General features: G+C 27.0%; 1 protein-coding gene across 1 annotated transcript; it reads right to left on the bottom strand.

The window, feature by feature from the left end:
* Positions 1 to 379: 379 nt before the first annotated feature.
* On the bottom strand, positions 380 to 16,915 carry LOC135928541 (arylsulfatase B-like). Its single transcript, XM_065464997.1, has 15 exons — positions 16,839 to 16,915; positions 15,441 to 15,552; positions 14,920 to 14,971; positions 13,965 to 14,068; positions 13,023 to 13,129; positions 12,647 to 12,738; positions 12,182 to 12,283; positions 11,357 to 11,423; positions 10,422 to 10,519; positions 9,574 to 9,713; positions 9,088 to 9,282; positions 8,922 to 9,022; positions 8,724 to 8,858; positions 8,361 to 8,424; positions 380 to 602 (listed from the first exon to the last, which is right to left on the bottom strand). The coding sequence occupies exons 2-15, from the start codon at positions 15,518 to 15,520 to the stop codon at positions 380 to 382; spliced, it is 1,560 nt and encodes a 519-aa protein (XP_065321069.1). The 5' UTR covers positions 15,521 to 15,552; positions 16,839 to 16,915.
* Between the last annotated feature and the right edge of the window lie 8,242 nt (positions 16,916 to 25,157).

Here is a 25,157-nt window from a genome sequence, read left to right as displayed (position 1 = left end):
CTTCTTACTCCATAAAAGCTGTTACTGCTTGATGGCGAGGACTCCATCTCGTTGGACAAGCTTTTTGCAATTTCTTTCTCATTGTTGGACAAAGAGTTTCAGAAATAATTCTGTTTAAAATATTATGTTGCTTGGGGTTTTCCATTAATGCAGAATCCCCTAATGCTTTAAATTTTACAAGACCACGAAAATTATCTTCATTATCTTTATTATTGAAATTCAAGCTTCTTGAATCCAAATGGCTACGTAATGCTATGACCTGCAATCCACAATATAGAATGGCCTCTACTTAGTTTGATCTTACATCTATTTTCTTTTGCTATTTTATTTCTATTTTTGTCAATATGTGATAAAATGGGAATCATATCCCCACTTTGAATTAATTTGAAGAAATCATCAGTTCACAGCTTTTGTGATTTGTTTTTTGATGATTGTTAAAGATTTCTCCAGCATCTTTGTACTTGTTGAATGGAGTCTTAACAAGACTGTTAAGCATAACTAAATTTCTTCCAGCATATCTTGGGTCAAACAAGATACATATCTTGCAATAAGCTCCATTGTCTCGGATAGAGGATGCTAGCCATAACCATCTAGTAAAATAGCTGTTTTGAAATTTTAACTTTCGATTAGCACATATAATTTGTGGATATTAGGGGTGGAATATATATCTATTATTAAATAAAATATTTATCATAGGTATCTTTTATGCCTTTTTAAGAAGTATATGTCTTTCTTCGGCTAATTATAAAATGTTATAAAAGTATTTGTACTTTCTTGCTTTTTTGTAAGATTTAGGATCAATATGTTTAAAAAATTTCTTATGTCCATAATTATTATTTGACTAGAAATTTGAAAATGATGGATAAATATTACGCCATTAGAAATTTGAAAATAATAGATGAATTTACGCCAAGGAAAACTTGAAATCGAAATTAATTGATAAAATAACTTAGTAAATGAATGTGATTAATTAAATTATATTTAAAAAGAAAGAGATATAGGAATAAATATTATAAAATATAAACAAAAATATTTTTGAAAAATATATCCGGCATCTGCATTTTTTGGCTTGGGAGGGGGATTTGTTCCCCTGCCCCCCCCGCTGCGTACGCGCCTGCATCAAGACCAAGAATGAATATTTTCAGTCAAAATAAATTTAAATTAGCTTTTATTTGATATCCATATCGATATTTTATGTTTATAAAAATATTCCTGACCCCCAAGACCTAGACCCACCCGCTTTAAGTGATTATTATTATTACAATAAAAAAAATAATTTAATTACCTTTTATTTGATATCCATATCAAAAAAACCTTTTTTTTACCCCCCCCCCTCTTTTAATCCACCTCCCAGGCCAAGTCATACCCATCAAGACCAGAATGAAGGCTTTCAGTCAAAAGATATTTAAATTAGCTTTTATTTGATACCCATATCGATATTTTATGTTGATAAAAATATTCTTGACCTCACAAGACCTAGACCCTCCCACTGATTATTATTATTATTACTATTATTACAATAAAAAGACTTTTTAATTACCTCTTATTTGATACCCATATCAAAAAAAATGATTTTTTTACCCCCCCCCCCCCCCCAGACAAAGTCATACCCATCACGGCCAAGACTTTCAGTCATAAGAAATATAAATTAGCTTTTATTTGACACCCATATCGATTTTTATGTTTATAAAAATATTCCTGACCCCCCAAGACCTAAACCCACCCGCTTTTAGTGATTATTATTATTACAATAAAAAAAATATTTTAATTACCTTTTTTTGATACCCATATCAAAAAAACCTTTTTTTTTACCCCCCCCCCCACTTTATCCACCCCCCAGGCCAAGTCATACCTATCGAGACCAAGAATGAATGCTTAGAGTCAAAATATATTTAAATTAGCTTTTATTTGATACCCATATCGATTTTTATGTTTATAAAAATATTCCTGACCCCCTAAGACCTAGACCCACCCGCTTAAAATGATGATTATTATTATACAATAAAAAAATATTTTAATTACCTTTTATTTAATACCCATATCAAAAAAACTATATTTTTTACCCCCCCTCTTCATACACCCCCCCCCCCCTCCCCCAGACCTAGTCATACCCATCGAATCGAGACCAAGAATGAATGCTTAGAGTTAAAAGATATTTAAATTACTTTTTTTTGATACCGATATCAAAAAAACTATTTTTTGACCCCCCCCCCTCTATCCCCCCCCCCCCCCCCAAGACCAAGTCATAATCCATCAAGACCAAGAATGAATGCTCTCAGTCAAAAGATATTTAAATTAGCTTTTGTTTGATACCCATATCGATATTTTATGTTTATAAAAATATTCCTGACCCCCCAGACCTAGACTCGCCCATTACGGCGGAGAGATTGACCTCTAGTTGAATAGATCTTTTTATTAGCTCTCGATTGATACCCTATGTTAGACCTAACTTATTTCATAAGACCAATAAAACAACATTGAAAATTTTTAAATAACAATAAAATTAAAAAGAAATAAAAAGTAACGCGCTTAAAACGCTTTTTAAAATAAGATTCCTCTTTATCACGGTAAAACGTGATAATACCGTTTTATCATTCCTTAACTTAAAACCCTAATTTTTTAGTTATCCCTTTAAAACCCGTGAAGATCCCGGATAGTCATGATCCCTTTAAAAATTACGACATATATATAATTATTATTATTGTGAAAATAATTATATTATTTCCGGGCATAAATTCTCCAAAAATATAAAATATTTTATATTAAATTAAATAATAATCTAATGCCAGCCCTTGTGAAATGAAATTTTTATAAAATAGTTTCCCTGATAATTCTATAACTACCTTTTTTTTAAAAAAAACTCATCTTCGTGAAAAAATATTTGGCAATGGCAACCCTTCATTACCTTAAATAATTAATATAAAATAATAATTAAAAAAAATATTCAAATATTTACATTTGTTGGTAGATAGGCGATAAAAAATAACCAAATTCAAAATTAAAATAAATAAAAAATATGAATTAGATTTTTAATGCAAAAAAAATGTTACTTAAGTCTGAGTCTATTTTTCGATTCAAAAAGTAGCTGACTATAGGGCTAAGCCATCCCAGCCGTACACTACATGTAATTATAGAAATTATTTCGCCAAATAAAGTTATATATATGCTTAGAATTATTGTGCCACATATTTTCAAGAGAAAATTTAACCAAAGTGTTAAATTAACCACATTCCCCCCCCCCCCTTCCAAACATTCAAATAAATTTTATATAAGGAAGTAAGGCCTTTCATTTGGAAATAATTTTTAAATAAAAATTATTACCTACGTATCCATTAAATATAAATATGATGATATTTATGTTAAATTATGAGCTATTTTAATATATAAAGGGTCATATCTTAACTCCTTGACTCAATGTCATTATGAATTCGAGATCTCCATAGAGCCAACGAATCATCAACCTGAGAGTGAGTAATAACAATAGGTTTTGTTTCAAAATGAGGAGACCTAATCCCAAGACCCAAATTTTATAGGGAGAAAAGCTTGGGCCCCAAGCAATTTTTCCAAACATAAGATTTAGGATCTTTCTTAGTATGTGTCTTGATTCCGGTTTTATATACACTTAAAGAAGTAAGATATTTAAAATCAGATGTAGTCCTAAGTTCGTGAAGAACGGTTATAAAAGTTTTCAAAAGAAAAAACGATTTATGCGAGGAAAGTAGGGAAAGGATATTACCCAACTTCTAAGAGTCACAAGAGTTCAATTCAGTGCGAACGACCGAATTGTTTCCAACCGGGATCCTAAGCATATTAGTTTATCTTGATTAATGATCTCAAAATTGTGTGTGTTGGTTTCGGAATTGTTTGCTTGGATGGATTCTGATTTGCTCTGATTGAGAATTAACCCTAAATAAGAGCGGATCTTTAGGATTATATCAATCGCTTTATTGACCTCATTGCATGAGCCACAGATTATACCATCATCTATGTACCAAACATGGAGAGAAAGGGAGTAGAAGACACTGATTGCCTTGATCATATCGTTGATTCCAAGTTAAATAGCAATGGTCCAAGATGATCACCCTGTTGCATCTCTTCTATAGAGGGAATTTTATAAGAATCAAATTGTAAAGTGGAGGGATATTGATTGAATGGGGAAATTTGCTATATCCGGGAAAAAGAGTGCTCTAGGTATTTAAGAAAGAATCCCAAGACAGGGTATTAGAGGCATTGACAAAGTCGATTTTAATCAAGATTTCATTTGAGGGATTGTTTTCTAAATCAACACGATTTAAATATACCGTATCCTAGCAACCACCCGCGTCTCCCATGTCAAGTTGAAAGGGACTCAAAATGAAAAATGCATCATACAATTCTTAAGGAAAGCATTTTGGCGGAAAGTCCACTAAAGGTTAAGCCTATAGAAATTGTCCTGATATCATTATTAAGTGTAAAGCAATGTGTCGTGCGCCAAAAAGTATAGGAGACGCAAAGCCTGAAACATCACCGCCTTAGATTTTATTTCAGAAGTTGGTGAGCATGGTTAGGATTGAAGAATGGGTGCATTGGATTTTGTTTTGCAGAATAATTAGAGGATAAAAAGTCACCCAGAAGGTATGAATTTTGTTAAGAACAGCATCCTTAATTTGTTGAGTTAAAGATTTGTCGGGTACCTTTAGAATATTAAGGCCATTAAAAAAAACCTGAATTCCACAATTAAAATTTTGTGAAAAGGTGGATATTCAATCAGAGAAGCTTTTAACCACCAGTAATCGAGCACCTTTAGGAATTAGAGTAATATCATTAGACCTGAGGGAAGAAATATTATCAGGTAGGAATTACAATAATGTTGTTATCAATAGGGCTATTGTTAATTGAAACTATATCATTATTCAAGAACTTATATTTGGGTTTAGTAAAAAAAGGAGAAATGGTTAAAACATTGTGGTAGACATCTTTTTGAAGGTTTAAGATATTAATAGTTTTCTAAAAGTTTTCTATAACTGGTTGAGGAATTATTAATATTCAAAATTTGTTAACCACATTTGGGAACAAATCATTGATGAAACTCACAACAAATAATTTGTTTGTGATATTGCATTTATAAGTAAATATAGATTACTCGTGAAATTAAAATTTAAAATTATGAATGAAATAAAAAAGATTTTGTTAATTTTATAACATGTAAGATTGTATTTTGATGGGTAGAGCCAGGAATGGTAATAGACATTATCATGAGCACCTGATGTTTTTGTTTTATACCCAATAAAATAAAAATATTTAACGTACATTTATGATAAATATATAGTGTGGGCACTATAAAACTAAGCCACTTGGAAAAATTTTTACTGAATAACTTATTAATTACTTTCCGATTTTCACTTCAGATTAGTGTTGTTAAACGGCTCGTTTTGAGCCTATTTTTCAAAACGGCTAAGTCAATTTTTAGCCAGATAAATATTGCCTAAGCCTCAAGATTTCGAAATATGTCTAAACCTTTGTCCCTTCTATGAGTAAAATCTTCAGGCTTGCGTTATATTTTTCTGGATGAAACATTGAGTTCGCCATTTTTAAAAATCGGCGCAAAACGAGCTGTTTAACAACACTACTTTAGATGCCAGTGTGCCCCCTAACACGATGTTGGGTATGTTACAATGCAATCATTGAAATTTCAGTTGACTATCAGTAATCCTAACTTTAACAAATATCGGGTTAGTCAACTTGAACTTCTAAAACCTGGTTTGAATTCCTAAAAATTATGATTGAATCTAATTAAAATATTTTCAAGATTTTTTTCCTATAAAATATTAAAGGGCCTTTTAAGGGCTCAGGTTCGGTTTAGGTTCTCTAGATAATAACAGCTGTTATCAGTTTCACCGTTCTTAGGTTTTGGAACACTGCCTAGTGATTCATTTTATATTTTAGTAATCAAAGGATATCAGCGTCATTTATTTAGGGATGGTTTAGTGCACTTTTTTAGATATGCATGATAATAAATTTAGATAGATAAAAAAATTCACCAGAAACAATGTTTTAATATATTTTTACAATTACATATAATTCAAGTTTTTTTTTTGGATAAAATGAATTTTTTCTAAAACACAGCAAAAATAAATAAAATTATTAGAATAAAAAAAATATGAAGAGTACGAAAATATATTTTTCGTCGAATATTATCAATTATTAGATGGAATTTTTCGAAATTATATATATAAAATTATTCGTAAATATTGGAAATTTCGTAAATATTTAAAATTAATCTTAAGTATTAAATGTTCCTTGCTGAAATTTTCATTTTTCTTTCAAACCTTATTTCTACAATCTATAAATCACTTCTTTAATATTTAATAATCCATTTTTTTTTAATTCAGTATTTATTAATTAAATTATTATTGAATGCCATTGAAATACATAAAAAAATTTATTGTTTAAATCTCATTCCCTAGTAACAAAGCTTCCATGTTATAAAATAAATTAAGCATCATTGTAGGATTTATAAAATAAAATAAAATTAAATTTGCGTCTAAATTTAAATAGGAATTTAATGATTGTTAAAATATTTTATATAAATAAATTAAATTTATCAAAAAAATAATAAATATAAAAGTATAAAAAAAATTCCTATATAATTTATTATTTAAAAAAAAATGACTATTTACAAAAATATTTTATAAATTGATAAATTAAATTTATAAAAAATATTATAAAAAAACTACAATTTCTAAATTCACAATATCAAAATAGCAAAACTATATATAAATGATACAAACATCATATGACATTTTATTGTGATTCAAAAAGAATAAAATTATTTAAAATGCATCACACCAACCAAAATTGAAAACTCCATTGAAGTGAATAGGGTGTCCTTTAGGGTCTTGTTTCTTATGAGTCGGACTTTTATAAAATTTTGTGTAGTCAACTAGTAGATTTAGCATTTTAAAGAATGTTGCATCTCTTAGAATCATATTGTTTTTTTCGTAAGGATCCTCTGGATGATAATAAAATAACAAATTAAATTAAAATTCTATTAAAAAACTCTTCTTTTTTTTGTGTATATCGCTTAAAATTTCTCTCGAATACTTTTATAATCTTACTGAGTAAATTCTTTGATAGTAAAAAACAATGATATTCAATTAAAAATTAACCTCCTACTTCGTTATTAAATTATATTATATCGTAATATTTTGTGCGAATACTAAATACAATAAGAACTCTCAGAATTATTCTTCCAGATTATGTAGTTATGATATAGGAAAATATATATAAACCTAAAACATATAAACAAACTATCATTTTTATTAAAATTGTTTAATATTTAATCGTACTAATTATTAACATGTGTATAATCTTAGAAGTGCTTAGATTAAAATAAATGAGAAAAAAAGGTTTGATATCGCCTAGTTTAGTTGTTATTAACGTATTACTTATAATATAATTAGAAAGATCTAATAATGGAAATTTTAAATTTTACTAATAAAAGAATTATTTAATCTCATCTTGCTTGATTTTAATTGATTTTAACCCCAAAATGCATATATTATGGGGGTTAATATATATTATTTTTTAAATGAGGGTTTTAATGTTTGCATTTTCAGGTTTGAGCCAATTTTTAAAAATTTTTATTAAATGAAGATATATAAGTAAACATTTCGAAGAGATATAAACACGAGAGCTTTTAGAAGAATAAAAAAAAAATAATATTTACTTATCGAATAATTAGATTTACACCAATTAAATAAAATTCATTCATTACCATGCTAGAAATTGCAAGGGTATTTTTTTCTTCTCCCTCTATTCATTATTATCCGCCCATCGCTTATTATATCACAAATTTTTAATACTTTATTTGGGAATTTTTCAGAAAAATATATTTTTCAATTACTCTTTTTTTTAAATATAATTTTATATAAGAAGAAAACTCTCTATAGTGAGAATTAGTTTGACAATGATCTTTAAATGGCTAGTGTCAAAGAACGCATTTTTCTACATTATCACGTCTATTGTTGCCAAATACCACCAAGGTTTATAGGCGCTTCAAGATTTTACACAAAAAATACTTAAATTTGGTCAAAAGAGGGTTAGATCTTCATGCCATCTATATGCGAAATCTCGAGGCATAGGTAAAAATTATTTAACTAAAATCTTGATTTTGCTGTTTTTTCTAGATTTTTGACAATAATATCACGTTCTTATAGTAAAAATTCTTCACCTAAGGTATAACTATGATAATTCCTACCATAAAAATACATATGAAGCTATCTATTGCATAAAATCTTATTTTTATACTATTCTTTAGCTATTTTTAATATCTTTTTAATTTAAGAATTAATCTATTTTTTGATACAATGTAGTATTACTTATGTGTAGCCCAACTAATTGTATCTAAAGTCTTTTCGACAGCCTCTATAAATTTTAGCCTATCTTTTTAAAATAAATTTTTATAAATGATATTTTTAACTTTTAGTATACCAAAAAATTATATTGGGATTATTAAATAATATGTAAATTTTAAAAAAAAATATCTATATCTTTTTGAAATACATGTCGATTAAAATAAAAGTACATTTTAAAATTTTTTTATCCCTGAGCACATGATTATTGAAAAATGTTCAAAAAAGATTAAAATATTAGCGATTTGTCCAATTCCGTATATATCGGGTATTTAATCGTCAAGTATTTAATATTAATAAAAAATATAATTGTAAAAAAGAAAAGGTTACCTTTGATGTTGAAATACCAAATATTCGTGCTATTTGTTATCATTTCTTTCCTACATTTATCTAACTCTGGGTTTCCCATTTTATATTTGCAATTATTTTTTTTGATCGTATGTGAGATAGGTCCTCCAGATTCATCTAAGAGATTTAAAAAAAAATAAATAATAATATATTAGATTATAATATTTCTTTTTTTTTTACTTGGAGAATTTGTTATACTACGAATATGCAATGTGTTGGGTATATCATACCAATCATCCATATCTCCAGGATTACCCAATAAGAGTTTAAAATTTCCATATCTTTAATAATTTTTATTCAATAATTATATATTAATTAGAAGAGAATTAATTATTTTTATTGTTACCTTATACCGACGAAATATTTATTTTGCAACACCATATTGATCAAAAAATGATTTCTGGGTGCCGGGACATTTTTATCAATTATACTTTTCCACTGAGATATGCCATCGCTTTTCGATAATTTTTTTCCTGGAGTTACTTTGGAACCCCCAGCTAATTCGACAAAGGTAGGGTACCAGTCAACAGCGTGAATTAATCTATTTTGATAATCGAATTGTTTTTGAAAAAAAATTTGTTTAAAAAAGAGGAAAAATGTGTGGATAAAAATAATACAAATTTATAAGAATGCCATAAACTAAACATCATATAAACTTTATGATCACCCTATATTGCTCCTGGGGTAGAAAATATTAGGATTTTTGAGTTTAAAATTTTGAAAGAAAGAAAATTAGACAAATTATTTCCCATCCCAAAAAAATAAATATGTTTACAACAATATTGTAATGGATGGATATATATATATATAAGAATTATAAAATGAATTTAACTTATTGCTAACGTATCCCTTTTTCAATTTTAGAAATCCGGCATGAATAAAACTAGCAACTCGTATTCCGCCTTCCCATAATGTACCTTTGCTACCTCTTAGCGGATAGTTACTAGCACCTTGCAACACTTGACCACCATTCTAATTATTTTGTAAAAAAATATATATGTTTTTACCAATTTAATTAATTAATTATTAAAATTCCTCTTTAGGTCTCGAAAATATTTATGGGGGGTCTTTCAAGACATTTCCGGTTCGTGAAAAAAAATGGCGAATAATTTTTTGGTTTTTGTTTAGCAAAAAAAAAAGTTTATTTTAAAAAAAAATTTTTTAAATATATTTTATGGAAATCAGCAGAATAATTTATTTTTAATAATTCTATAGTCAAAATATAAAATCTTAAAATTTTTTTTAATATTGATAAATTAAAATAAAATCACGGATTAATTCCTGTTTCAAATATAATATTTGTATAAATAATATATTTAATTTGCGTAAATAAGTAATATGGTTATTCTTTCTTTAAAATATTTAAAAATAAATTTTCTGAGCATTAATTTTTAAGTTTAGTATTTTAAAATTTATCTTTTTCAATTGGTTTTATTGTCGCACATGAAAAAGGGTTAATTAATTATAGATCATATTTAAAATAAAGGTTAGTTTGTAATGCTTCATTTTTAATATCATTATTGCACTAGTATGATAAATATCTTTAAAGTAAATAATTAAACTTTGAAATTTGTTATTAATAATATTTCCCATATAAGGTAACTGTTTCTTGCATTAGACCCCATGAAAGTTTTATTCAAATTTTATTGAAGTAATAAATAATATATAAATAATTGTTACATCAGATGTAAAAACTATCAGAGTGTCCCGATAAAGTTTTTTCTTTTTTAATACACCCACGATTTCTCCCATCGAGCTATCAACATGTGCTACCATACCTAGAGTTTATTGTTTTAAAATAAAATAATTAAATCACAAATTGTTATACAAATTGTTATACAAAATGACACAAATTATATTTTTCTTTCATTTATTTTCTAAAAGGTTAGTAAATTTAAAAGAATATATATATTTAAGGCAGTATATAAATATCGGTCTGATCCTGTCTGATAATAACTAACCACTAAGAATAAATCTTACCTCGCATTCGCAGCTAACAAAAGGTAGCACGACATTCCCTATGTTTTACGAACACCAGCGCGACGAATACAAATTCAAAAATTGATTTTGTATTTATCATCGCGTCATAAAATTACAGTAAAAGTCCACACTATATCTTGTTAATTGTGAATACACGTTTACTCGGTAGGAAAAGTTATGAGCAATGACTACATCTATTTTTTTTTTATTACCTACGCATCATTTCTAAACTCTCCCCTTAAATTTTCTATGAAATAATTTATATCTGTACATGTCATTTCTTATTAATGCTCATGGGATCCTGTTGATCAGAAATAACTTTAAAGCTCTAGGATCGCTATATTTTTTCTAATTACAGTAACATGTTATATATATCCATAATAATTATTTCGAAGGTCAAAATCAAATTATGACATTAATTTAAATAATGTTAACGTATATTTCTTTAAATATTAATCCTTTATAAATGTCTAGCAAATCTGACCCTTAACATATCTTGTCCTTAACATTAGCGTCAATTTGCATTTATATTTTCTAATAATCATTCTTAACCTCGTATTTTTTATTTCTTCTTATGCACAGTAAGACTTTCAGTTATCAATAATATATATATATTTTATATTTAAGAAAATTACTGCAGTATATTTGTCTTTTTTTATCTTTAATATGTTGACATCTAGGCACAATACGTTCCTTTGGAATCTATAACAATGATAAATTATGTATTGTTATTTTGTTAAAATTTTTAGTTTGTATAATGTGTACATGACTAAGAGATATGTGAATCTCCACCTTAATTTCTAGACCTACAGTAATGTAAAATATAAATTTATGATTTTTTTTTGATAGTTTATGTAGGAATAACCTACTGGCGAAAAACACAATGATGATAGTCGTATTGTTTTTTAAAAAATATTAATAAAAAAAATTAAATTTATTTAAGAGCGGATCTCTAATTTCACAAAAATTTAGGATTTTCTGAGAGAAGAATGATAAACAGTCGATACAAGCTACCCTATAACCCCCAGAAGAGATAGATTGGGGAAAAGACTGATATGAATATAGTAGGCCTGAAGTGTCCATGATATATCCCAGAAGAAAATATTCAAAGATAATAATCGCAGATATGTAAAGTAAGATCAGGAAAATTTAAGATTCTAATCTTAAATGCCGAATTTTTTTTTAATTAAAAGACATATTATTAATATGTTACAGCTAATATATAATAGCTATGCTACAACCTAGTTTAAGCTTTCCTTTGTAAGCTTATATACTAGCTAAAACTCTAGCTAGTTTGTATACTAGCTAAACATCTAGCTAGTTTGTACATAGCAAAATTTTCATTCCAGCTGCAACATACTTTCTTTCTTTCTTTATTTATTAAATATATAGTCAACATTCCTCAATTATATATACAAATTATTTAATAAATAATATTGTTTTACGAAAAATTAATTAACCTTTAAAGGACTGTGAACATTTTGGTAAGATAGATATATGAAAAAAGGCTTCACGTTATCATGCTTCTCTATTAAGTCTATCGTTCTATTGGTGTAAAGATCCTTAATTTTTTTTTATAAACATTATTATTATAATAGTTGTATAATTATTAAACTATTTTATATTATCATTATTTTAATAAAAATTTACAGATTGAAAGATCACGATTGATTGTCAATGTCAATAAGGTATCGTTTATTGAAAAGGTGCATCGCTGAGTATTTTTCAACAGCAAGCAGATATAAGGTAAAATTTATATCTATAGAGATGTGCATTATTCCGTGTGATCGCGCAGTCATTATAAATTTTACCTATTATTTGCTTGCTTTTGAAAAAATATCTAACGAAGTTCGCTTATTATAAATGAGGCTTATAAGTCATTATTTATTTTAAATATGAAGTGGTATTTTTTTTGAATACTAAACTGATGAATAAACTCCAATGGCCTTACGGTAGGGTTCGTAATTCTCGTGAAAATCATATCCTGTGAATTTAGTTCCATTATCTAGTACACCCCCTAGTAAAATATATATAATAGCATTAGTATGATGGTGTAAGATTAAAATATAAATATCAATTAATGATAACACACTTTCCATATTATATTAGGGGGGAATTAAATTAAAATTAGATTAGTATTCATCAACTCACATGCTTCTCTTAAAAAAATAATCCTATACATGAATAAAATTCTTTAAAGAAAATCCTGCATTCTGCCTGAAAGGAGTGGATTAATGGAAGTTAAAAGATTATGGGAATGCAATATGTTAGATAAAATATAAAATAAATGATAGATTATACCAGCTTTATGGTTGATATGATCCTGACCTCCCGAGTAATATCCGAAAAAGGTATCGAACCCTCTAGAATTTGGAACAAAATCTTTATTGCAATACCCTAAATGCCATCTATTTATCATGAAATGTTTGCGTTATATAAATTAAAAATAATGAATTCAATCCCTCAGCGAATAATTATTATAACTTTCATAATTTATTTGTAGGACATTTAAAAAAATTTTTTTTTAATAATGTTTCCAAATTGAAAGAAGACATGGGAACCTAAATAATTAGAATTCGAGTGGATAATATGGATGATTTTCGAGGTTTCCTTTATATCCGACACTTAAGACAGAACTTTGTAAAAGTTGACGTATAACTAACAGTGTTTGTTATACGGCTCATTTTGAGCAGATCTAACTCAATATTTTATTATAAAAAAATATTATGCAAGCCTGAAGATTTTGGTCATAGGTTGTAGAAAGGTTTGAAAATCTATTAACCAGAGTTGTTAAAGGATCTAGATACTGTATCTAGATATAAAAATTTGGTATCTGTATCTGTATCTAGATATAAAAATTTGGTATCTGTATCTAGATAGATTTTTGATTAAAATATCTGTATCTAGATATTATTTAAGACGATGTATCTGTATCTAGATCCATTTAAAAAGTATCTTTTAACAACTCTGCTATTAACGAAATCTTGAGGCAGACAATATTTTTCTAGCTGAAAATATTGAGTTAGCCGTTTTCCGGCTCAAATCGACCCGTTTAACAACACTAATAACGAACAAGAATAATTGATTAAGTTATAAGCCGGAAATATTTCAGTTTAACCTAGGGAATAAAGTTCTAGTGAATTTATTTTCATGACAGAAACTTTGGCATCGTTTATGAATGGAGGAAAAGTTATTTGGGTTTGGTAATAACAAAAACAAAACAAACACAACCATATATATTACTTTCCAAGCATATGGGTCGAATATCCATTTTTCTTTAATATCATTGGAAGCAATGTACGTCTTAGGCTGATCGCATTGGGTTGAAGTGATTTTATAACATTCGACTGTTTATTAATTTTTTATATAGTTATTATTATTAATTACTAGCACATGGCCCGTAAAAGCATGAAGGATGAATCAGAAATTTTCCTCTTTATATATATATATATATACTCAATAAAAATATCCTTTTCAACTATACATTTTTATTTATAATTTAAAAAAAATTTCATGATGAGTTTTTGTCGGGCACTAATAAGATCGAAAAAAATATAATGCAAAATCCAAGATTTTTTAAAGGAAATAATTTGCAAAATTTCTAATAAAAATATGTTTATTTCGAATATATTTTGGTATAATAAACTATTCAACTAAGTTCATTATATTAATATTGATCAAAAATGATATGAGATATGAAGGAATTTAAAAAAAGAGTTAGTAGTATTCAGAGAAATCAGAGTTGTCGCCATTTTAAATCTCGCCCTTAATACTAATGAAGTCCTTAATTCATTTAGACAAAGTACGAATTCATTTTTTTAAAAAATTTTTTTTTTGTTGACAATCAATATTTGGGTAGGAATTTTTAACCCTTTTAGCGGAAATTTTGATAAAAGGAACTTAATCGGACTTAAGTCAGAACCCGCCAGGGTCCACATTACACGGGTTTACATTTCTGAGCCCGTTCACAACTCTGTACAAAACAATACATATACACAAATGTATATAGTCAAATTACTAAAAATCGGGTAAAATACTCAAAAATGTATAGAAAAAAAAATGAGGGTGTAAGCAAAATTAAAGTTAAATTTAAGTAAAAAAAAAAGAGAAATAAATAATAGAATATGGATGTAAAAATTATAAAATTATAAAATTAAAAATATGATATATATATATATATGAGGATTAGATTTATTACTTGCAATCCAAGTTTAACAGGATGATATCCCGTCAAGAAAGCCGCCCTGGATCTGTAATTAATAGTTAAAAATATAACAATATATTCTTTGCGCATGACAAATTAACGATGAACTATTTTATTATTTTTGTAAAATTGCGAATTCGAGTTATTATGCGGTTTCAATTCGAATTTCTCCTTTACGCAAAAAATCAATTCGCAAAACATAAAATTAAATATTGGTTCCTTATAATTCCAAAAATTAGAGATTTAATAAGAAAAAACTTCTGTAAAATAAATTTAGTCCAATTATTCCAAAATTAAACCCATATTTCATTTAATTTTACACTTATGATATCGTTAATATCTTCTCTCGATTATAAGACAATTTTGTGTATTTCATGAGTCATTTAAATCTCAATTATAAAAAACCTTTTATATAAAATCTCTTAAATGAAATTATAATGCCCCATAGACAAACAAATCACCTTTATATTAAGGTTGAGAGGTATATTTATATATATATATATCAAATATTTTACGGTGTGCATATAGGCAAGGCATATGACTGATTCAGTATTATACCATTTTTTGCTAACCAGTTTAAATTGGGAGTTGGCATCGCCGGATTATTCCATCCCACATCATTCCAACCTATAAGTTTTTTTTGATTGATATTTATGGGGCTATAAAATATTTATTAAAACTGAATATTAAAAATTTGCATGAATTATTTAAGTCTATAAATTCTGACGGGACTTTATCATCCTTAGCCTCCCCATTTATTATTTTTCTGGGGAAAACACGGTTTGCTGGCACCCTACTTAATAAATAAACCCCAAAAAACAGCCAATGGATGGACCTCTGCCTAATTCACGCTGGGAACCTATGGAGTGGGTCTTAAACTCTCATTATTATGTGAAAATTTATTCAATATTTTTAAAAGGAAAACGTATAATAGTGATGCTAAAAAAATAGGGAAATTTTGAATAATATTTCTGAAAAAAAAACAAATTCGACCATACATTAAATCTTTATTTCTGATTAAATTATTATTTCCCTTTTATAAGGGGGAGGGGGGGGGGTAGTATCAAATTTTTTAGGTGTGCCCCACGCCATTCGTTATAAAAATATTTGGATCGACATACTTTCTCAAAAAAAAATGAGCTTTGAAGATCAGTTGAAGTATTGTGAAATCAATACTCATTGTAGCTTCAATATCGTAGTGATATTATCGATGTAGATTCGATCCCCTTAGTGATATTTTGCTAATGTGGCATGTTTTTATCGATTCAAATTTATTATTATTTTTATAAAATATTTATTCATAATATATATTTTTTTTCATCGCTTCAAATATATCGGTGGCCATTATTTTTGTAAAATATTTATTCATTATATATTTTTTCATCACTTCAAAATTATATTTGGCAGCCATTGAATTTGTAAAATATTTATTCATAATATATTATTTTTTTTTCATCGCTTCAAATATATCGGTGGCCATTATTTTTGTAAAATATTTATTCATTATATATTTTTTCATCGCTTCAAAATTATATTTAGCAGCCATTGAATTTGTAAAATATTTATTCATTATCAATTTTTCATAAATTATCAATAGGGCATTGATTTTACAACCGTAAATGTTGTTAAGACCAAGTCTGTGCTTAAAAATAAAAATACACAAACTCTGTTAGATATTCCGTTGATTTTTATGTTGAATTAATTGAAAAGAGAAAGGAATTATAAATTTATATAATGAATTAATTTGTTGAATTTAAAAAAAAAAATTATTATTTATAGATTTGAATGGGTTTTTTAAAAAAAATGGATATTCGGTTAATGGAAAATAAAAGATAAAAAGTTTTATCATTAAATATTTAAGAATATTCTACGAAGTATTATTATCCTTTTTAAAAATATAACAATTATCTTACCTAAATCATCCACAACAACAAAGAGAATGTTTTTCTTCTTTTCAATTAGAGAACCACTAGCTTGACATGAGATTAAAAAAAATCCATAGTCCAGGATAAAGTAAAATATTGAATGTCGAAAACCATGGCATATTTTAAAAAAATATATATCAAATTTTGAATAAATGAATAATTTATAAAAATACATGATTTTATACATTTAAAAATTTTAAAAAAAATACAAGAAAAATTTAAAATTTATAAATTCTTGAAATTGGTAGCTAGCATATTTTCGATTTTTAATTATTATAATAATAATTTATATAAATGTATAAATAATTCTTTATTAACTTCTTAAATAAATATTTGTTTTTTTTATATTATGTATTATAGGGATATAAAATTCTCTTTATCTTACCCTAGTAATTTCTTAAAAGTTTGGTCAGAATTATTATTATGCAAACGTCTCAGGGGACCCCAATGAAGGATTTTACCTTCGCCAGCAGATTTCCCTGGAAATTTGCCGGTCTAATTTTTTAAGTATTCACTCTTCTCTTGGATGATATATACCCCCCTTTTTTTAAATATATATATTTTTTTATAGTCCTTTTTAATGTCTTCATAGATTATATATATATTATATATTTATTTTTTTTATATTTAATTTTTAATATATCCATTTTAATATTTTTAATCCTCTGTAATTTAATGATTATGAATAAATAATAAAGTTTAAAAAAAAAAAAAATTCCAAATTAAAAAATTTCTTATTCATTTATTTTTCTTTTAATATTTTAAGATATTCGATAATTCCTTTTTTTTACTGAGTTTTTAATTTTTTGAAATAAATTTTTTATATGTTATTTTTATCCATTTAATCTATTGCCTGTTTTTTTTGTTTTTTTTTGATGGGGCACAGAATAAGGCTCTATTTTCTTTTTTCCAATCGAATAGGGGAAAAATAATAGAATTGTTAAGAAATACTATCCACAATTTTTTTGACAGGACCAGTTATATTGTCGCATAAGCAAACTTAATTGTTATTTAGTCAATTTTAAAATAGAAAAAATCCATTAACCCGTTTCCTGAGTCGACTTAATTTTGATATTTAATTCCTTTTTAGTAGAGGTTAAAAAGCTTTTGAGCTAGGAAATTGTATTTTGGTTTGTCTCAAGTATTTAGTGGCATTGTTTTTTTCGTATTTTATTCTAGTTTTTTTTGGTTATGTTTTTTTCTTTCTTTTTGTTTTTTTAAATAAATAGCCAAATAAAAGAAATTTAAAAAAAAAAAATCCTCAATCTTGTCTATTTAATCGAGAAACTCTCACATAGTCCTTAACTCACCACCTTAAGTGTGATATTATTTCTTACATCCATTTCATTGACCCTATGCATGGTATGGTAGATAGGGTCCCTATCTACGATACCATGTCATCAGCAGGGATGAGATGATACATCTCGGTTCACCCATAGAGGGAGAAAAGGCTATGGAAACATTTTTTTAAACAAATCCCTCAATAAATTTCTAAATTATGCATAAAATTTAATTATCTTCCTGCAAATCTTTTTTTTAATTAAAAACTATTTTAATACTCCCAAAATTCTCTACCCCTTGAGATCTACACTGATTTAGAAAGGCATCGATCCAATGACAGATTACAGGCGACCCTAACAAAATTCTACTTTCGTCAGCAGATTTTTAACATTTACTCCTCTCTAGGGTATGTTCCTTTTTAACGTTTTTTATATAAAATTTCATATTATAATATTTTAAAATTATTCACGTATAAAATAAATAACAAAAGAGCGAGAATAAAGTACCTAAAAAATAACAATGCCATCAAATACTTAAAACAAACCAAAATAGGGTGTTCTAGTTCAAAAGCTTTTTTGCCTTTACTAAATACAGGAGAAAATCTTACCTTTTGCTCATACTTGATTATATTTAGGTTGGGTAAGCATTGTAACGTTGTTAATGGATGATGAAAAAAATTACGAAATATATGATGATGTCTGTTCCTTGTGGGGAAGTTAGACGGTACATTACAATCGGAAGCTTATGGATATGTGAAAATGTTTCCCAAATATATAGACCTCTGAATTCTGGCTTGGAATGCCATTTATACTTTTTAAACGCTTTCCATAGATTGCAGGTTAGGTATAAGGCAAAGTACGGAACGAGTACTCAAAGGGAGTGTTTGCTCTTTCTGTGAAGTATTGAGGATGAAGTTAGCTTATAGACGTCTCAGATAAAAGGCCTTGGTCGAGTTAGTTGTCCAAAAAATAGAAGTAAAAAATATATTATAGTATTGGAGCAGTGTTGAGATAAGAGAAAGAATGCAAACCATTCTAATTTTGTTGTATGGATCTATCAATAGGTCCCCGAAAGGCCTTTCCTAGTAATAGGACTAGGAGTGTTGCAAATGGATATATCTTACCTGCTAAATAAAATTTCATAAAATTAACAAAAAAATGTCTAGTCAGAATAACCCAATATTACTTTTTGTTACAATGGTCATGCCCGTTAGATAACTTTTGCTATGAAGTATTATTTTTCTTCAAAGAAATGGGTTTAAAAAATAAAGCACTTTTTGATTATCCATACGTATGTTTTTACCCTCACCATAATAACGGATTCGAAATATTTGTATGTAAAATAAAAGATTTATAATCATCGATAAGTTACTTTATTACTAGATTTACGAAAATATATCAAATAAATGCCATATTGGCATTCGATCTAATTATGTTTATTTACTTACAAATCGAATATTTAATTATTTACATTTTTTAAATGTTACCACTTTTTGCGGATAGCTAACTCGACCAAGGTTTTAAATCTGAGATGCATAAGCTCTAAACTTTAACTAGTCCTCTCAATACTTCTCAGAAAGAGAAGACTATGCTACCTTTGAGTATTCTTTCTATGAATTACCTTATATCAAACCTGCAATACATGGAAAGCGTTTACTTATAATATTACAAACATATAATACAAGCATAAAAAATTTATTTAGGGAACATTTCCGCATACCCATATACTTTCGCTTTGTGTGTGAACTAACTCTTCTAATCTATCTTATATATTAAAAACTTTTTTCTAAGGCCGTCTATTATAGACCTATTATAATAATGTTATATTGCATCAACCAAATCTATATAGCATACAATCATAGACATTTTTTTTCAAATTAAACTTATTTCTGAGTAACTTTTTCTACTAATTTTATAAATGTAACTTAGAGGGTTTGAAATTCAATCAGCAAATTCACATTCATGCCACATAATAAACTAAACTTAAATGAAGTTTTTTAAAATGCTTGTTTAAAAAATAATCAACATTCACAATTTTTGATAGTTTGTAATAGAGTATTGATAATTTAAGTTATTCTTTTTAAAATATAGAACGAGCGTGGTACCATTTTATAATTAAAAAAAATGTAAGTCATAAAGTAAGAATATTGGCAAGGGCGTAGGAAATTTATAAGAGGAGGAGGGGGGGGAATAGAAAGGTTAATGAAACTCCCAGTGAATATATTGTCATTTAGATGCTGAAGAAGGTTATTAGTTGTTAAGATTAATAAATTTTGAAGGAAATAACAAATATAGATATTTTCGGCGAATCATTTTTGCTTGACTAATCTATAAAAAAATAAATGACTAGGAACTTGTTGACAATAATAAAAATTATGTAGGCAGCATCTACATGAGAGCCAATTTATTGGAAGAAAATTCCCTCCAAAATAAACCTCCCCACTAAAAAAATCGCGGCCTCCGACCTCAATAATTATCTACCCATTTTACTATAACAACCCTCAATTGAAAAATCTTATAATGAACCATCATTATTAACCTAAAAGATTTTAATTAAGGTTTTTTAGGCCCTTTGATAATTTAAGCCAAGGAATAAGAAATAAACATTAATTGGTGATTATAGCTGTTGTTAACCCATTAGCCATGTGAGTTTACAATTTAAACCTGTACAATAATATATTATCTGTAAATAAATAAGAAATAAAAATCTATTAATAAATTAATTCATTTTTTTATATCTATAATCTACAAAATTGTTTCCCTACCCATCTTTGATATTTATCCCCTACCCTCTTCATAAAAATTAAATCATATCACTCCTACCCACTATTCCATGTAAATCAATGACATATAATAATACCTTTACTGACGATTCATTCATTAAAAGTGTACATCAATACAAATCAGCTAGAGACGCCATCTTGGTTACTGTAATAAATATTAAAATTTTAAACGAGAGCCTAATTTTATATTATATCTGATGCAAACTTTATTAAAGAATTGCCTGATCATCGAGATAATAAGAAAGTAAGTTATCAATTTAATATTAGTTTTTAACATGAAAATAATTATTATAAAGGTTACCAAAATGGCGGGTCCAGCTGATTTGCTTTTAACGACGCTTAAAAATGCATTTTAATGAATGAATCGTCAGGCTAGGTATTATTATATGTCATTGATGTAAACCATATGTATAAGTAAATATTTACAAATGTGGTTCGATTCAGAAATTACATTTTTATTAATATCTAAAATTGTATATGATAAAAAATGGACCTAATTATAATTACTCAGAAAATACACGTAGTTCCGTTTAATGAATAGTTTTGTGAGGGTAAGATGATTTGAATAAATTTGAAACAAATTATCTTTTCTAGTTTAGAAATTGTTTCCGATATATTCTTTATTCAGAAAGAAAATAGGCCTAAGAATTTAAATGCAGATTTAGCAAACAAATAAATAATCTAGCAAAAATTTAAAGTAAATGAATATAAAACGATTGCCGGGGTTCGATAATATATCGATAAAGATATTTCTAATCATAAATTTGAAAATAACTTAACTCTATGAATATTTATCCTGTGGTACTGTCTAATGTAAAAGAGGCTTTCATCTTATGATAGATCATGGTAGATAATCGAGCGGTTAAGAATACAATATGTCTGATTTAATTTTTATAAATATTAAAGACCTTCAGTATCATAATGGATTCCAGATCTATTTATCAAAATATGGATGAATCATCTCGAAAAAATGAAATCTTTTCAGAAAAGAATACAGCCCAGAGAAAACAAGGAAATTTTTAATTCATATATTTTTTAATTCTATTAATATCGGTGGATTTTATTATCTTGTTAACATATAATATAAATAAAGAATTTATTCATTCGTAATAAAATAACTAGATTATATGTATTATAATAATTTTTAATAAAACATAAAATAAAAATCGTACCCCCCCCCTCCCCCAACAAATTTTTAAATACTTCACTGATGTGTATATACAAATAAATAAATTACTTCAAAAATCTAAAATCTTTGATGGAAATTCTATATCTCTCCAATTAGGAATCCCATTTAACTGCTCAATTGCATTTCCACTTAAATGGGGAAAAAGTTGACATTCTGCTCTAAAGTTAATAGTATTCGATCTTCCCTCTAAAACTAGATATCGGGCAAATTTTCTAAATATAGATCATTCTACATGTTAAGATAGGGCCTAAGATAAAAATACGAAAGTGGTATGAAATTTATTTTTATTTATTTAATTTTAAATTTTAACAACTAACTATCTATGAATTTAAACATCTTTAATACATTTATAAATTAATAGTTTAATACAAAATAACTTGATCTATAATTTATGCTATATAATACCTTAGTATAAATTAAATAATTTTATATGTAAATTAACATAACACTAAAAATTTAAAAACAACAGTTCATAATTAGAGAGATCTGGTTTGCTTTTACAAATCATAAACACCCAGATATGGCATATATGTCCAATGGCCTCTACAACGGGGGGGGGGTGATCCGAAGCAACTGCTTCAGTAAACTTGAGTGGGGGTACCTTTTTAAAAAAATTTTTTTTTAAATTTTCTTTATTATTTAATTCTTTTACTGTTTTGTTACATCCAACATGATCAAGTTATTAATGGTTTATAAATGTAATAATAAGACCCCCCCCCCCCCCAACTTAATATTTAATTTAATATATATTGACGGAAATTTTTCTAATTTTTTTTAAGCATAATATGAATAGATAGTAGTATTCATATTTTAATTTAAATATCTTAACTTCCCTCCCTCTCTTTTCTTAGGAATCAAATGATCCCATCAATATTGTTGGAAAAAGAATTGACAAATTTATAATTGATAAATATCTAGAATTAAAAGCTCAACCTACACATTATTTATTCCCCAAAGATAATAATAATAGAAACAGATCCTTTAATGAAAGCTTTTATGAAAAAACTAATATTGACAATAGCAAAATTGCTAGAAATTGGATTACTTATAGTATTAAAATGAATAAAGTCTTTTGCTTAACATGTCTCTTATTTGGAGGTCCACACACAAATTAAAAATGGACATGTGAAGGTCTAGATAAATGGTAGAATATTAATCGTGAAATTATTCTGCATGAATCTTCACAGGCACATATGATGGCCGAATATGGAAGGCTTTCTCACAATAAAAATTTGATATTAAAATTTATAACACCCCAGAAAGAATGTGTAGATAATAACCGTTCTATCATAAGAATTATAATAAGATGTTTAGATTATTTAATATCTCCTAACCAAGCCTTCTAATATGATGACCCTTATTAAGCTTATTGCAGATCTGAACCTGTACTAAAAATGTATATACAACAAAATGAAGAAAGAAAAATTGATAAAAAAAATAATGGATTAAAAACGAAATTATATTCAAATCTATTATCATATAATAACATAAATATTCTCATTGAAACCAAGAAAAATATGGTTATAAAAAAAATTCAAAATGAGATTACATTTAACAGGTGCTTTTCAATCATAGTTGGTGGCACATATGATGTTTCGAAATCAGAAGCAATAGCTTTGATAGTAAGATATGTTGAAAATAGTGAGACGCCGAACCTGTTGAAAGACCGATTGGCATATATTGTACGGGAAATACCACAGGTTCGGTATTAAGCATAATATAATATCCAAAGTCGGCTCGATGAATTTACCCCTTGCATTTCTAGTTGGGCAAGGTTATGATGGCGCCTCAAACATGAGTGGAAGAATCAATGGTCTGCAGGCCTTGATTAGAGCAGAGGCCCCAAAGGCAGCTTTTATTTGGTGTTATTGTCATCGATTAAATTTAATCATTGTTCCATTATGCCAATCAATTAAAGAGTTTCGAAATGTTCTAGGAATACTAGATGAGTTGAGGGCAGCTTTAACAAATTTAAAGGATTCTGAAGATCCTGCCACTTCCACTATGGCTAGTGCTATAGTCTTTAGAATAGAAAAATTTGATTTTATCTTATCACTTTGTGTTTTGGATAAATAATATTGATAACAAGTTTGGCTTGTACAAAATTGCAAACCATTTTGAAGGATATGGGTTTGCAATAAATCAAATTCAATTGGCAAAAGATTGCTTGATTAATTTGAAAAGTATAATATAAATTATTGACTTAATTATTTTTTAATCTAATATATAATAACACTAAATTTTTGGATGTTATTTCAAAGGCAAAAGATTTTATGAAGGAGAGAAATTTACCTTTTGATTTTGAAAGTTTTAGACTTCAAACATTACATTCCAAAAAGGAGAGGTATATATACTTTCATCATTAAATATAAAAATTTTTTTTAACTTTAAAATAGGTGTGTTATATGCTGCACTTCCTACAACCTCATGTACTGCCGAAAGAGTCATGAGTAAAATTAAATTAATTAAAACAAGACTTCGTAGTACCATGAAAGATTAATTTCTCAATAATTTAACCATATTATCAATGGAAAAAAATTTATTTAACAATTAAATATTGATAAAATTATAAATTCCCTTTCTCTTCCCCTAATTTATCTAAATTATTAATTTAAATATAATATTTATAAAGTAAATTTTTTTTATTATTATATATTAAAAATTGATGCAATAAAAATATTTTTGGAATTTATGGGTGTCATAAAATAATTATCATTTTCGAGGGGGGGGGGGTACTTTTCAGTGGGGTATTCTGCTTCATTGCTCAGAAAGTGTAGGAGTCACCAGAGTTGTACAGATCTTCTTTGAAGATTTTTGAGCGAGATCTAGTTCAAAAATTTGAGCAAGATTATAATATTTCTTTGGTGGTATACGATTTTAGAACCTTTTATGGAGGATTTACTTAGTGAGATATCAAATTGTCAAATATTCCTAGAAACCATTAATGTGATGAGAACATGTAGGTTGTAGCTATAATAAATTTAATATATTAGAGTATCATATCTAATTAGATGATTGATCTAAACGTGACCATGTCACTCAATGTTAATATCAT

The sequence above is a fragment of the Gordionus sp. m RMFG-2023 genome, chromosome 4 (assembly GCF_954871325.1).
Source record: "Gordionus sp. m RMFG-2023 chromosome 4, tfGorSpeb1-WG-v2, whole genome shotgun sequence".
In the NCBI taxonomy this organism is placed as follows: domain Eukaryota; kingdom Metazoa; phylum Nematomorpha; class Gordioida; order Chordodea; family Parachordodidae; genus Gordionus; species Gordionus sp. m RMFG-2023.
The sequence above is the reverse complement of the archived record's forward strand: the minus strand, read 5'-3'. Positions and strand labels throughout refer to the sequence as shown.

Excerpts from the sequence above, each read along its gene's own strand:
- LOC135928541 (XM_065464997.1), bottom strand. The coding sequence starts at position 15,520 with ATGCCAACTCCCAATTTAAACTGGTTAGCAAAAAATGGTATAATACTG. Across the intron at positions 11,424-12,181 it reads ATGTTCACAGTCCTTTAAAG|ATTCCAAAGGAACGTATTGT; the intron begins GTTAATTAATTT and ends TCATTGTTATAG. Across the intron at positions 9,714-10,421 it reads TGATAGTTTTTACATCTGAT|AATGGTGGTCAAGTGTTGCA; the intron begins GTAACAATTATT and ends CAAAATAATTAG.